Source organism: Sciurus carolinensis, chromosome 3 (assembly GCF_902686445.1).
Source record: "Sciurus carolinensis chromosome 3, mSciCar1.2, whole genome shotgun sequence".
Lineage (NCBI taxonomy): Eukaryota > Metazoa > Chordata > Mammalia > Rodentia > Sciuridae > Sciurus > Sciurus carolinensis.
The window spans coordinates 150,773,973-150,790,763 of NC_062215.1; the positions used below are offsets into that span (position 1 = coordinate 150,773,973).

General features: G+C 36.5%; 1 protein-coding gene across 1 annotated transcript in view; it reads left to right on the forward strand.

Annotated features, from left to right (window-relative positions):
• Positions 1–16,791, forward strand: part of Cd28 (CD28 molecule) — a 33,151-nt gene that overhangs the window by 11,197 nt on the left and 5,163 nt on the right. Inside the window, exons 2-3 of the mRNA XM_047546448.1 lie at positions 12,345–12,701; positions 14,726–14,850. Of these exons, the coding sequence (XP_047402404.1) occupies positions 12,345–12,701; positions 14,726–14,850 (482 nt within the window). The remainder of the gene's footprint in view (positions 1–12,344; positions 12,702–14,725; positions 14,851–16,791) is intronic.

Genomic DNA, 16,791 nt, shown 5'->3' on the forward strand with positions numbered 1-16,791 from the left:
TTTCAGGTTCCAGAGCAAACGCTGGATTGGCCTGTGGGGAAGCCTGCCCATTATGGAGCCTGTAAAGGAACAAGTGGTCAGATGACCAGGCGCTGAAGGGTATCCTAGGCTAAACAGGAAATGTACTCAGAGGAAAGTTACAGTAACCTAACCAGCTCTGTGGTCAGGAGGGAGGTGTTTTGTGCCTGGGGAACTAGTTTCATCTTTGTAATTTGCTCACAAACATCATAGGGAAAGATGGCCGAAAGTACAAAGCTTTCATTTTCTTTGGTTCCTACCTAACATGTTAAATTCTGTTCAGTCAGAATTTAAAAAAAAGGAAACAACATGATTAGGATCTTATAACCTGATTTTTTTTTTCAACTGCAAAAGAAACTCTGACTGTGATATGTATAAATGGAATGCTGTAAAGTTCTTAAAGGTTCTGGAGGAAATCACTAGGTAAACATGTATCTTTCTAATTGCTTTTTTGGCTTACCAGTGCAAACTTTATGAACCACTACTGACTCCACCAGTCTCTATATACCACTTTATTTGTGAATGGTGCTCATGATACAGAAAAGAAAAGATGGAATATTGTAAATTTAAATATGACAAACAAATGTAATTCACAAAAGCCCTGAAATTAAGGATTTACCCAGTGAGGGTGAGACTGAAAAATGACTCTGTGTGTTGATTAAAGTCCCTTTTGTACCCTTGGACAAGCTGAGAAGGAAGAACTACAATCGTATAATTACTGCTGTGCATTGGAAATAATTTATAAGAGGCATTTCATGCAAACATACAGTCTGTAGACCTTAACTGGGATCTATCTATGACCTTTAGGAGGTCTTTCAAATTGTAAGCAGAACATTTTGTGTATAGTCGTCTCCCCTCATTTACAGGGAATAGGTTCCAAGACCCCTAGGGGATGTCTGAAATCTCAGGACCAAATCCTTCAAATTAATGCCTTTTCTTTCCAACTAACACTTATGCACCATTGCTATAATTTTTGCAGGCTGAGGTGCAACAGCAAAACTAGCATGCATTTATTTTTCCTTCTTCACAATTTCATGAACAGGTGATTCATTCTTATTGTAGATCTCAGCAGCTTCAGTGTATGATTTTCCTTCCCTTGTTAAGTAGAGAACTTTCACCTCTTCATGTAAAGAGAACATTCTACAGCTTCTCTTTGGCATATCCAGGTTGCCAGTATTAGTGCTTTTGCATTTTGGGGCATTGTTCACCCAAACAGTAAAATACCTCAGTAGTTGATCTGATAACCTAGAGGGCAACTCTATGACTTAATAGGCAGGTAACATGTACACTCTGTATAGCTGGACAAAGGAATGACTCACCCCAGGTGGGACAGCATGAGATTTCATCATGCAGTAGCATGAAGGTACAAATTTAAAACTTATAAATTGTTTATTTCTGGAATTTTCCATTTAATATTTTTGGATCATGGTTAACTGTCAGTAACTGAGACCTCAAAAAGCAAAATCGTAGATAAGAACTACTGCATGTGCAATAAGAAGATAGCTGCAAAAAAAAAGTTAGGAAATATATTGTCTTTAAATAAGAACATGAAATCAGTTCAATCTTATTAAATGAGCAAATTTGTTTTTCTATTGATTCATGATTTAAAACATTACTCCTAGATACCTAAATAAATACTTCAGTTCTTCAGTTGTTCCTGTGACCTTGTTCAAAAAGTCATTTACTTCTTTTGCTTTCAGTTGGCTTTTCTATAAAATAAGGTATTGGCATAGATCATCTCCGAGTTTCCTTCTGCTGAGTCCCCCCAATGGCCACCACCACAGGGTGGGACTCCATCAAAATGGTGGAGAAAATGAAGTTTATCTTGGTCCAGTCCTCTTCCCATTCCATTCACTCCCTACTTACTGGTGTTCTCTCTCTCACTTGAGACGCTTGGTACCATCCTCTTGATCAAGTCCAGTAGTTTAGAGTATGGGAGCTCAGGTCTCCAGTCTCATTTGTCCTGAAACCTGGGAAACTCAGGGGCTTCTTTGACATCACTTCACCAACTGGGCATAAGGAGGATTGTCTTATCTATTTACTTCACGAGTTCATATGACTGCAGATGAGATAAAATAAGAGAAAGCATTTTATAGCCCCATGAATGTAGGCCATAGTTACTCATTAAAGCCAATGCGTTTCTCACATTGTATTTTCGGCTTCATCTTCTTTGAAAATGCAAGCATTAATTGAACTGACAAGGAGCGTCCTTTTAGGGTGGGGGCTCTTTGATGCTAGGAGCCACACCTTAGAGGTGGTTATCCATTCCACCTGTGCAGAGTTGACCTGGTTACTAAATATAGTAATTGACCCACTTACAATAGGCAAAGGTTTTTTTTTTTTTTTTTTGATAACCAAGTCCCCCGCACAACCCCTACTCTGTTCTCATGGAAGCGCAAGCAACTTTCAACCTTCCAGAAGTTGTCTATGTCACAAGATCCACAGATTATCTGTGAGAAATCTTTTAGTTCTCACTGCCTTGTTCATAAGCAGCAGATAAGTACCTTCTCACCTCCAATCTTCATCTTTATGTTGCCTGTTGTCATGCAGGAGCTGTGAGGGAAAGAGGTTTGAGGTTACTGCTTCCTGTCTCCACACCTTTAGTTGGGTAAGCTGCTAGGAAAGGCTTTGAAAAGCAAAGCATTAATTCATCATCAAAACAACTTGTCAATTCAGTTACGGAAATGTCAGACAACTCAACATTTTGATGTCAGAATAAAATATAATTGATAAGTTGACAATATTTCTCTTTTAACATAGTAGATTTGACCCAAATGGACCTTGCCTAAGAAAAGAACTGACTTTTCTAACACCGAAGTATGCTAAGAGGGATGTTTTTCATTGCTATCATGATCCAGAAAGTAGAAAGGAATCAAACAGAAGGTAGTATGGGGAAGCTATTTATTTTCTAGTTTCTTCTGAGCCTAGATATGTCCTTAAATTTTATCATATGTCCTTGAATTATTTGAAGTACTGTGGACTCCCAGAAACTCAGAGAACCAAAATATATATCCTAGTCAAAGATCAGTTGCTCTGGTTATCAGTTTCTTTGGTTTATCTGTGTTTTTATATTCCATTCCCATAGAGTGAGGGGTATAAATTTTCACACATGCTCCATTTTAGGAGAAAATGAGAGGAATCAGAGTTATAGTATCTACTGGAATTCATAATGATCACATATGTTCAATATTACTTAAAGTAACTGGTTTTCAACAAAAACTATTTTCTTTCATTCAGCATCCTCCAAAACAGATATAGATTTTGAGGTCCTATGAGAGTTTCTCAGTCTTTTCTAAATTATTGATATGCACCCAAATGGGACCAAGTACTAAAAGTATATAAATAGTGAAAAACAAGAGGTTTATCAGCCAAGACTTAACCTGAACTCTAAGTTAGGAGGCTATTAGCTACAGATTAGCACAGCATGAAACATGTGTAGTTATTTCAAGTTTGTACCTATGTATAGTTGACTAATTTAAAAATGATCTGTGTTGACACAGAAGAGAGAGGAAAGTAAATATTGACAAATAAATTGGATGTCTCCTCATCAAATGGCCTTATAATCAATAGTTTTCAAATATTTTCCTTAAAAAAATCTTAGCAGAGTCACAAAATTAAGTATTTTCCTTTTCCTCACTTAGTGGCTGGATATTCAGTCAATCAAGATGATATTGAATGTGTAATGGCCAGCTTTACTATAGGAGTCTTGAATTTCTCCTGTCTGAGAAAGTTCTAGACTTCTTGTGCTGAGGTCCAACAGGCTCAGGAGAAATAGGTCAATCTCAACAATGCTTAAGTTTGAATTGGAGGCCCCATGATGGACAGAAGAAAAAGCTATCTTTCAGTTACCTCACCCCATTATGCATTGTGAAGGAAAATAGTTTGAGGAGATAAAAATTGCTGCTTCTCCCTTCTGAGAAACAGCAAACACTGGTATAAGCTTCAGAGAATCAACTGTGCTCCTAGTAACCTCTGAATTAGTTTACATTTTCCTTGCAATGATCCCTGAAGCTGGAGAAATTTTTTTAAAATATATCTCTGATGTCCAAATTTCACCTCACTTTCTGACCATCTATTCTGATGACATAATGAAGAAGAGATGAACGAAGGAGATAGGCAGAAGGAAAATAGTTGCTATTGGTTGGTCTGTGTGGTCTAAGGAAGTCATTTGAAATTCCTTTTCTCTTACCTCACTTATGTCAACGTCAAGTTTTGCACATGTTAGCCTGTAATTATTTCTTAACTTCATCCACTTCTTTCAAACCCTATTAAAATATTGTCCCTTTCACCTCCTGCCTAGACTACAACTGTATCCTAACTGGACTCCATAGTTTCACTCTTGTATCCTCCAAGTTTATCTGCCCCATCTTTGCTAAAGTGAACTATATAAAATGAAAAGTTGTGTGCATCCACTTCTCTGCTTAAAACCTTCAGTAAGTTCCCATCAATGCAGGAGAGGGTCAAGTTCTCTAACATGGTGAACTATAGTCGCTTTGCCAATCTTGTCTTTTATAACCCACGATCCAGCTGTAATTCCCTAATCTGCCATGGCATTCTCACCTTCTTACAGTCTTGGTCTAGACTGCCCTCTTTTTCTCTTTGTCCTACCTTTCCCACAGTCCCCTAACTCATCTTCAACCTCAACACACACTCTTCCACTTTATCCCAACCCCCAACACAAGGCATATCTTATCCAGGTTTAGTTGGTAAAATTTTGTCAAATCAATATGTGCATCATCCTTCATATCTCAGGCCAGAGGTCATCTTCTCCAGAGATCCTTCACGGTTCCCCAGTTGCCCTCAGAAACTGCAGATCAATATGCCACTATTTTAAAATTAGCTATTGGTTTATATATCTTTCTTCCCTTCCAGACTGTGAGTTACCCAAGAATTTCATTTTGGGGGAATCAATTTTTATCTCCTGTGTGTGTCTTGGGAAGATGTCACACCCTGAATTAGACAAGACACACTAAGCAAACTGGAATCTGCATGCTGGAATTTTCCCTTCTTTCTTCCCCTCCCACCTGCTCTCCATCTCATTGTTGGGTGTTGGAATGAGGAAGCCAAACTGGGTAACCATCTGGGGTTTCTCTCTAGCCTCACTCAGTTTCCTTGCCCACAGCTCTTTTTTTTTTTTTTTTTTTAATCCCCATGAAGAAGTCCTGTTCTCATTTTTTCTTTTATATCTGCTCTCAAAGAGAGATCAGAAGGAATCTTGAAGACCCATTAAAACCAAATCCAAATAATTAGCTGTAGAAAGTTTCCAGAGGGTTTAGTAAGCGGAAATACAAATGCCCAATTTGTCCTCTCTGAAAAGGAGGGAAAACGCTGCCATTTTGTGCCCATCCTGACAGAACGGGCCCAAAGATTCCTTCTAGGTAAACAAAGAAAAAAAGCCAAATGAACAAAAACAAAGAAACAAGTTGGATTTCATACCAAGACTGGAAGAACTTTTAAGATTCCTCACGTTTACTTAGCAGTGCTTTTACAGAGTATTTGTTGAACAAATGGTAAATGAAGCTGAAGATGTTTAGACACTGGTTTCCAACAAGGATTTAATGAGATGGTAGTGAGACCTCGCTAATGATAGAAATGATAGAGTAAAATCAGCATCTCTCTCTCTCTCTCAACAATTACTTAATGAGATCCTATTAGTCTCACAGTGTTCTGTGAAGAAGTATAACGCATGGTCCTTGCTGTTAAGAGGCTTGGAAACTAGGGCCTACAGGAAATTCTCACAGATCAAAAAAAGCTAAATAAATTGAAACATGAAACAAGAGGTGTTCAAAAGATGAAAACATGTCCAAATGGCATAGGAACAATACCGTGATTATTGTGAGACCTAAGAAGGAAATGGTACTCTCCTCCACAGAGTCAGTGGATAAAGTAGGGAAGTCCGAAAGTGTGTTCTGAAGATGTTGACTTAAAGGATCTGGCTAATTGGGAGGGTTTTGATTTGAGGAAATGAAGTTGGAAAAGCCTGTGGAGGCCTATGAATTTGAGGATAAGAAGTAAGTTTCCATCTGTTAGCCTACTGCTTCTCAAACTTGACTGCAATTTAGAATCACCTGAGAAACTTGAAAAATGCTGATGCCATGGTTTTATACCCAGAGATCCTGACTTAATTGTCCTGATAATCAAGGATTTTTAGATTTCCCCAGTGATTCTAGTAGGTCATCAGCTGGAAAAATCTGTTTGGCCATAGTGGTTTCAGTTCCAACTAAATGTTAGAATTAATGGTGAGGGGGACTTTCAAGACAATACCAAAGACAACACAGAGAATGGGAGAAAAAACTTGTAAATCACAGAGTATCTGATAAGGAACTTGTTTCAAAAATAGAAAAGAACTCTGATAATTCAGCAATAAAAAGACAAACCCAATACTAAAATATGCAAATGGTATGAATTTAAACAAATGGCTAATGAGCATGTGCAAACATGCTCAACATCATTAGTCATGAGAGAAATGCAAACCAAACCATGATGAGGTGCCACTTCATACACACTAGGATGACTATACTAGAAAAGAGGGACAACAAGAAGCGTCAGCAAGGACTTAGAGAAGCTGGACCCTATATGTACTGCCAGTGGCAATGTGAAATGGTGTAGTTGTTTGGAAAACAGTTTGGCAAGTCCTCAAAAGGTTAAGTATAGACTCGTCATATGACCCTCAATTCTACTCTTGGTGTATATCTAAGAGAATTAAAAACATGTCCATATAAAAAATGTCTACACAAATATCCACAGTAGTGTTATTCATAATCATCAAAAAGTCAAGCTCAGTGGTAGAGTGCTTGCCTAGCATGCATGAGGTTCTGGGTTCAATCCCTAGTGTGTGTGTGAGCGCACACACACAGACACACAGACACACAAGGAAAAACAAAATATACAAAAATTTATAAAAACTGATGAAGTTCTGATACATGTTACAACCTGGGTGAACCTTGAAAGCATGTAAGTGAAAAAAAAGATATAAAGGCCACATATTATATGATTTCATTGAAATGAAATGTATTCAATATGCAAATACATAGGGACAGAAAGTAGATTAGTGGTGGCCAGAAACTGGAAGGAGGGAGGAATTCAGAATGATTGCTAATGAATATGAAGTTTCTTTTGGGGATAATGAAAATATTCTGGAATCATAACTGTGATCTAGACATATCTTTGTGACTATCCTAAGAAACTACTGAACTGTGTACTTCAAAAGGATGAACCTTATGGTACAAGAATTATATCTCAATAAAGTTGTTACCCATCCTCCCTAAGCCCAAAATCAATTCCCCCATTCCAGCCTAGATCCTATGAAATCAGAATTTCTCGGAGTGGAGGGACCTGGACATAGGTTTACTCTTTTCTTTTTTTTTTTATTGTAAACAAATGGGATACATGTTGTTTCTCTGTTTGTACATGGCGTAAAGGCATACCATTTGTGTAATCATAAATTTACATAGGGTAATGTTGTTTGATTCATTCTGTTATTTTTTCCCCCTTCCCCCCACCCCTCTTTTCCCTCTATACAGTCCATCCTTCCTCCATTCTTGTCCCCCTCCCTAACCCTAACTCTAACCCTAACACTAACCCCTCCCACCCCCCATTATGTGTCATCATCCACTTATTAGCGATATCATTCGTCCTTTGGTTTTTTTGAGATTGGCTTATCTCACTTAGCATGATATTCTCCAATTTCATCCATTTGCCTGCAAATGCCATAATTTTATCATTCTTCATGGCAGACTAATATTCCATTGTATATATATGCCACAGTTTCTTTATCCATTCATCAATTGAAGGACATCTAGGTTGGTTCCACAATCTGGCTATTGTGAACTGAGCAGCAATGAACATTGATGTGGCTGTATCTCTGTAATATGCTGATTTTAAGTCCTTTGGGTATAGGCCAAGGAGTGGGATAGCTGGGTCAAATGGTGGTTCCATTCCAAGTTTTCTAAGGAATCTCCACACTGCTTTCCAGAGTGGCTGCACTAATTTGCAGCCCCACCAGCAATGTAAGAGTGTACCTTTCTCCCCACATCCTCGCCAACACCTGTTGTTGCTTGTATTCTTGATAATCGCCATTCTAATTGGGGTGAGATGGAATCTTAGGGTGGTTTTGATTTGCATTTCTCTTATTACTAGAGATGTTGAACATTTTTCCATATGTTTGTTGATTGCTTGTAGATCTTCTTCTGTGAAGTATCTATTCATTTCCTTAGCCCATTTGTCGGTTGGATTATTTGCATTCTTGGTGTAGAGTTTTTTGAGTTCTTTATAGATTCTGGAGATTAGTGCTCTATCTGAAGTATGATTGGCAAAGATTTTCTCCCAATCTGTAGGCTCTTTCTTCGCATTGCTGATAGTTTCCTTTGCTGAGAGAAAACTTTTTAGTTTGAATCTATCCCAGTTATTAATTCTTGCTTTTATTTCTTATGCTATGGGAGTCCTGTTGAGGAAGTCTGGTCCTAAGCCGACATGTTGAAGCTCTGGACCTACTTTTTCTTCTATAAGATGCAAGGTCTCTGGTCTGATTCCGAGATCCTTAATCCATTTTGAGTTTAGTTTCGTGCATGGTGAGAGATATGGATTTAGTTTCATTCTGTTGCATATGGATTTCCAATTCTCCCAGCACCATTTGTTGAAGAGGCTATCTTTTCTCCATTGCATATTTTTGGCCCCTTTGTCTAGTATGAGAAAATTGTATTTATTTGGGTTTGTGTCCGTGTCCTCTATTCTGTACCATTGATCCACCTTTCTATTTTGGTACCAATACCATGCCGTTTTTGTTACTATTGCTTTGTAGTAGAGTTGAAGATCTGGTATTGCGATACCCCCTGCTTCACTCTTTCTGCCAAGGATTGCTTTAGCTATTCTGGGTTTTTTATTCTTCCATATGAATTTCATAATTGCTTGCTCTATTTCTGTAAGGTACATCATTGGGATTTTCATTGGAATTGCATTGAATCTGTATAGCACTTTTGGTAGTATGGCCATTTTGACAATATTAATTCTTCCTATCCAAGAACATGGGAGATCTTTCCATCTTCTAAGGTTTTCTTGAATTTCTTTCTTTAGTGTTCTGTAGTTCTCATTGTAGAGGTCTTTCACCTCTTTTGTGAGATTGATTCCCAAGTATTTTATTTTTTCGATGCTATTGTGAATGGGGTAGTTTTCCTAATTTCTCTTTCTGAAGATTCATTGCTTATGTATAAAAATGCCTTAGATTTATGTGCATTGATCTTATATCCCGCTACTTTACTGAATTCACTTATGAGATCTAAAAGTTTTCTGGTGGAATTTCCTGGTTCCTCTAAGTATACAATCATATCATCAGCAAATAGGGATAGTTTGAGTTCTTCTTTTCCTATTCATATCCCTTTAATTTCTTTGGTCTGTCTAATTGCTCTGGCTAGAGTTTCAAGGACGATATTGAATAGAAGTGGTAAAAGAGGGCATCCCTGCCTTGTTCCAGTTTTTAGAGGGAATGCTTTCAGTTTTTCACCATTTAGAATGATATTAGCCATGGGCTTAGCGTAGATGGCCTTTACAATGTTAAGGAATGTTCCCACTATCCCTATTTTTTCTAGTGTTTTGAGCATGAAGGGGTGCTGTATTTTATCAAATGCTTTTTCTGCATCTATCGAAATAATCATGTGATTCTTGACTTTAAGTCTATTGATATGGTGAATGACATTTATTGATTTCCTGATGTTGAACCAACCTTGCATCCCTGGGATGAAACCCACTTGATCATGGTGCACTATCTTTTTAATATGTTTTTGTATGCGATTTGCTAAAATTTTGTTGAGAATTTTTGCGTCAATGTTCATTAAGGATATTGGTCTGAAATTTTCTTTCCTCGATGTGTCTCTGTCTGGTTTAGGTATCAGGGTAATATTGGCTTCATAGAATGAGTTTGGGAGGGTTCCCTCCTCTTCTATTTTATGGAATACTTTGAGAAGTATTGGAATGAGCTCTTCTTTAAAAGTTTTGTAGAACTCGGCTGAGAACCCATCTGGTCCTGGACTTTTCTTTGTTGGTAGGCTATTGATGACTTCTTCTATTTCATTACTTGAAATTGGTCTATTTAAATTGTGAGGTTTACTCTTAAAATTTCTTTATGCATAGTGGTATTGATAATCACATAGGAGACAAAAAGTTATTAGGCATTTAGGTCTACACAGCCTTCTACCCAAAACAAAAACAGAATACCTGAATACAGGAAACTAAACCCAGTTAAAATTGTAAAATTCATTTTTAACAGATTCTGATTCTATTTTATTCTTTAGGGTGGAGAAGTGGGCGTTGCTTCAAATAACCATTTTTATGCATTTTTATTTGTTCGTTTTAGTTGTACATGACAATAGAATTTATTTTGACATATTATACATACATGGAAGTATAACTTCCTATTCATGTGGTTGTACAAGATACAGAGTTACACTGGTTGTATATTCACATGTGAACATAGGAAAGTTATGTCCAATTTATTCTACAGTCTTTCCTATTTCCATCACCCCTCACTTACCTTCATTCCTCTTTGTCTAATCCAATGAACTTCTATTCCACACCGCCCCCCACCTTATTGTGTGTTAGTATCCACATAACCTTTGTTTGGGGATTGGCTTATTTCACTTAGCACCATAGCCTCCAGTTCCATCCATTTACCAGCAAATGCCATAATTTCATTCTTCTTTATGGCTGAGTAATATTTCATTGTGTATATACACCACCTTTTCTTTATCCATTCATCTGTTGAAGGGCACCTAGGTTGGTTCCATAGTTTAGATATTGTGAATTGAGCTACTATAAACATCGATGTAGCTGCATCACTCTAGTATGCTGATTTTAAGTCCTTTGGGTATAGAATAGCTGGATCAAATGGTGGTTCCATTCCAAGTTTTCTGAGGAATTGCCATACTGCTTTCCATAGTGGTTCACCAATTTGCAGTCCTACCAGCAATGTATGAATAAACCTTTTCCCCCTCATCCTCACCAATATTTATCATTACTTATATTTTTGATACTTGCCATTCTAACCAGATTAAGATGAAATCTCAGTGTAGTTTAATTTGCATTTCTCTAATTGCTAGAGATGTTGAACATTTTTTTCATTTATTTGTTGACCAATCATATTTCTTCTTCTGTGAAGTATCTGTTCAGTTTCTTTGCCCATGTATTGACCGGATTGTCAAAAAGCCTTTTAAAAATGCAAATAGGTAGATAATTATTAGCATGCCCCTAAAACAATAGCAACAAATATTTTGGTGTAGGAAGAAATTAGAATCAAAGACAAAAAAAAGCTATTTTTTACTTCAAAAACAGTTTGTAGGGTCTTTGCAAAATTGATCCTCAATGCTTACATTTAAGCACCTGTTTCTTAGGTGGTGTGGCTGACTTGGCTTTTAGTTCTGGTTTTGCTCACCATTTATTTGCCCAGTGATTTTAGAAAAAAACATCTAATGTTTCTAGGTCGTATGCAGTCATTTTAAAAAAAGGAATATATTACTATGTTCAAGCAATGGGAATATAATATTAATGTGGGAAACAACATCAATCTGTTCTCTTTTCCTCTGGAGTTGATTACATAGCTTAAGTTTCTTTGCTTTTAAAGTGAGAAATTGAATTAGATAGTCTCCATACTCTTTGATCTTTAGTTTGAATAGCATGAAAGAAGAAGATGACCAGAGAGAGAACTCTCATGGAACTTTTGTAATCCTCTATGATTTAAGGGCACACATATACAAATTTCTTGAGGAGAATTCTCTGAATTTGCTATGGAAGAGAAATTATAGAAAACTCTTTGGGGTTACATTTTTTTTTCTTACCTCTTTATCTCACTCTTGGAATGGCCAATTAAAAAACAAAAATGTCTTAAAACTTTCAAATTCCTTCACAAAAACCTGTCTCACAACTTAAAAATACATCTATTTGTGCAACTGTGTCACAAAGCTTTAAAGCTGCTTCCAAAAATATCACTTAATCAGGAAATCAGCCCAATGCATGATTGACATCTTAGGTATCTCAATACAGATTCAAAAATTCCGAGTGCATAGCTGTGGTGCTCAATGCCAGCAGAAGGGCAAGTTTTGCCTTCTAGGTGAAAACATGCTCGGATGTCCCATTTACCAGAGGATGAAAACATTATTGAAATGTAAACTTTCAAACTCTAGCGGTATAATTCTCATTCTGATAGCTCCTGAATCTTCATCTACCTAGAGAAAGCCTTTGTAGGAGATCTGTTTATTTGGTTAATTAATATACTTTGATTTCAGGGAAAAATATTCTTATACTCCTGTTCTAAGCAAATTATTTTTTTCTCTCTCTAGAAAACAAGATATTGGTGAAGCAGTCACCCATGATTGTGGTATACAACAATGAGGTCAACCTTAGCTGCAAGTACACCTACAACCTCTTCTCAAAGGAGTTCCGGGCATCCCTTTATAAGGGCGTGGATAGTGCTGTGGAAGTCTGTGTTGTGAATGGGAATTTCTCCCATCAACTTCAGTTTCACTCACATACAGGGTTCAACTGTGATGGGAAATTGGGCAACGAAACAGTGACTTTTTATCTCCGGAATTTGTATGTTAACCAAACAGATATTTATTTCTGCAAAATTGAGGTTATGTATCCTCCTCCTTACTTAGACAATGAGAAGAGCAATGGAACCATTATCCATGTGAAAGGTAAGATGCAACTCTATCCTTATACACTGTAAAGTCATGATTTTCAACTATAGTCTTGAAAATGAGATCACCATCAGTGGTGAGACTGGAGTAGCCCTGAGTGATCTAGCAAAGACAAGTTTTCTTTTTTCTTTTCTTCTCTTTTCTTTTTTTAGTTTTTATTTTACTTTAGAAAAGATTCAAATTTATATTTTGAATATCTTTACTCACTGACATGGAGTGGGAGAATGAATGATAAAGTTATAACCCATGTGAACATTAAGATTATTCTCAATTTGAGTGGGTCATGGCAGAAAAAAACGTTGCCCTTTTAAGATAAAATATAAGTCTAAGTGAACTCCAAGAAGTAGCTGGGCCTAATGTATCAGAACTCAGGAAGAGTGGGTTGTAATTCAAACTAATTTTCTTTGTGCTCCATAGTCTTCCTCTGTTAAATACCTTTCCATTTTCCAAAACATATAAAAGATGCTGAACTAGAAACCAGAGGATATAAAAATTTGTTATTAAACAACTCTGTCATTTTGGATAAGTTGCCCAAATTTTTCAAGGTCCAAAACTCAATATTATTAAATAGTATTCTTGAATTAGTGGAAATAAGTATATTGATCTGATATTGAGATCATGTTCTCTCTAAATATTGGGTAGCGAAAAACCCCCAAACTTGGAAAAATACAGTTCATGGTATCAACACATAAAAATGAGAGAGATCAGATAAATATTTTTTTTTTGGTACTCTTTGTGGATACATCATCCATAGCTTTTCCCTCTGTAGAACAATAATTTAGAAAATGTATGCTCAGTTTTATTTTTAATACTAGAATAATTCCAATAAATGTTTTTTCTCCTATGCTAGAACAAAGGTATGCAGGGGAAAAAATCAAATATTAAATAAGAAAGGAACCATTAACTTAGTTTGGGAGAATAGTTGTATTTTAGCAAAATAGAGGCAATTAATGTGAGAATATTTGACTTGAGTTCCATTCAGATTTCTAATTTCTGTAATGTCCAGGCTGAATAGTTTGGTTGAATCAAGTTAAAGTTTAAGAAAATAAGCTAGTTTGAAAGCAAAGAGTAAATATTTTTCTTATATAAATGATATACTACTTTAGGATAGTATTTCATATCTATCTATCTATCTATAATATACACATACACACATATGCACATAGTATATCATTTCTAGCCGAACTGGAAAGGACACCAGTGATCCTGGACTCAGTAATCTTCAAGTCTATTTGCATATTATAAATATGAATAGGTTTAGGGAAACAAACAAACAAAAAAATGACAAGGTCCAAATTTGAGTTTCTGATGTAATTGATATGGACTGAGGAAGGGGCGTTGGATATTGTTGTATTTTCAGACTTTATCAAACAATTCTAATGTGCATCCAGGAATAAAAATTAATAGATTAGTGTTTGGTGTTCTTTCCAATTCTTATTGTCTCCAACTTTGAATAGAGCTCTACATGTTCCTTCCCATTTTGGGATACCTGATGATATAAAGTGACTTTTTTTTTTTTTTTTTTATCACAACATAAGCTGTTAGAGTTGTAGCTAGACATTTATCTTCTGATTACCAGCTCAGAGTTCTGTCATATTAGGTTGATAACTTTCTTAAGGTTTGAAAACATGTATATCAGTATACCATTTAACTTTTTCCAAAAATATAGTTTAGGGTCTAGATGAACTGGTTTCTGGTGGAGGCAAGGGATGGAGTTGGGTTAAGGCCATTGGAAGGCACCATTTTGAATCACACAGTGAGTTTAACAAAATTGGGTGAATGCAGTTGTACCATTTATACCACCCTAAGGTAGTATTGGTTTTCAACTTCAGTCTTGAAAATGGACCAGTCTGGTCAGTGGGGAGGTGGATAAATCCCAAAGAGCAAGTCTATACATTCTAAGCTAGTGATATTTTGCATTTTTTAAAACTCTTTCACATCCTTCTCTAATGTTCAGAAAAAAGGAAATGTATTCAACTGCCATTCCTGTATCATTTAATCCACTCTATTCTATTTTTCAGAGAAAAATATCTGTCCTGGTGTCCCATCTCCTGAGTCTCCTAAGCCCTTTTGGGCACTGGTGGTGCTTAGTGGAGTCCTGGGTATCTATAGCTTGCTATCAACAATGCTCCTTTGTTATTTCTGGGTAAGAGATGCTGTACTGCTTTTATGGAACTTTTCTACTGCACATGCAATCTGAACATATTAAGAATTTTGCCTATGTGGTTTATTTTCTGTTTAACATATGATTATTATTATTTTCTTTTCCCTGCTGAGCTTCATAGGTTCTCTTTTCATCTGTTCAACTTTATCTTCTATTTTTCAGAAGGCACTAAGTAGATGGTTGGGTGGAATAAGAAGCTAAATGGGCAAATTAGGGTGGGGGGATTAGAGACTGTTACTTTTCTTCTTTCCAGTTTGCAATTGAATTATGACACATAAAACAATCTTAACATATATAGGTAAAAAAATCTAGACAAGTCAGAAAGTTAGCAACTGAAGCAAATGGAGAGCTTTGGTTCAGGCTTAAAAATTATGAGAAACTTGGCTACTGAAATTGTGTATTCAAACCTAGAAGAAACTAGGTCTGTTTGTCTGAGTCATATTTTTTGTCTCCTCTGAAGCAGTTGAATGGTGTGAGGCCAAGCATGGTGCTGTCATTATGAAACTACGATGGGAGTTAGAATTTTCTGAGCTCTCACCACTGAATTGGAGTTGATCAATTTTTGCAAATGCTAAGGTGATAAACTTGGTCTATTTTTCTTCACCTTCTTCAATGTTGAAATTTTGGTCCAGGTTTGAACACATTTTAATGAATAATCCACTGTTGAGAAGGGACCTCCTTAGCAAGGATCTCTTCTTTAGATACCTTCTTCTTATTACAAATATATCAGGTATTGACTTTGTGTGGTCTTTGAATGTTTTTCTAGAAGTTAGATGTATATATGAGCCATTTATTCAATGAGAAATCTATGCCTCTCTGGGATAAAAGACTATTTCTCTTGTTATTTTCAGTTCATCTGGTATTAATGCTTGATGAATGCTTATTGGGTTATTGGACATTGGGATAAATGAACAATCCTTTTAGAGGTCAAATTAAGGATTTAAATAAGCCTACCTGACATGTGATACTCATCTCTGAGGCATAATCCATTTATTTAATTAAGCCACAGATGGTCTGTGATTTATAGAAGCCATGCCACCTGGAGTCATCCTATTTACTTTTCCTTGGTATGTGGATGGTCCTGGATTCATAGTTATGCTCTTCTTCATCAGGTTGTAGAGCCTTTAAAACTTTTGTTGGCCTGTAGTCAAAGTTGGCCCATAAATTATTCTCCACGTGTTCCTTGCAGTTCAGAAGACCCTAGGGGGCAGAAGGACCTCTGTCAAACTGCCTGTGACCTAATCTGTACCTTCTATAGGGCAAGGAACAAAGTTGCCGCTTGTTCCTGGGGATTCTTTGTACTAGATATCATTTTGGAAGTTGACCTGGCTTGCCTTTTGCAACTTGCTCTATCCCAATGGGGTGAGGGGGTTTTAATACAGCAAAATATTGCCTATGTTCTGCCTCTGATGTTAGTTAACTGTTTTCATCTTCCTAGATCATGGGGTCTTTATCCCAGGTATCTTCCAATTTTGATTCTCTGTGGTGATTGCCAGTGATTTTGGAACTTTTAGGATTCTTTGTTCTTATTTTTCTAAATTCCTGGTCATTGAGTTTTAGGCCCGCTCTTTGGCTTTCCAATCCTTTCATTGGGAATCTCAGCTTCCTAACTTAAAGGACAGGTACAATGGCCTTTTGGGCACCCCTCCAGGATAGGCCTTCCCAAGGCATGCTGACCTAACTCAAAGTAATTTATTAACTTTGGGAACTGCTTTAACTTTTAGTGGCCAAAAGGGTACTACTCATCATTTATAACTTATTGTAAATATACATTAGAATGTCAGTTACTAAAATGAGGCACTAATTTGTTGAGTGACTAGAAAAAGAACAAAAGTAGCTTCCCAAAGGCACTATATAGATTTAATGCAATTCCAATTAAAATCCCTATGACATTTCTCATAGAAACAGAAAAAGCAATCATGA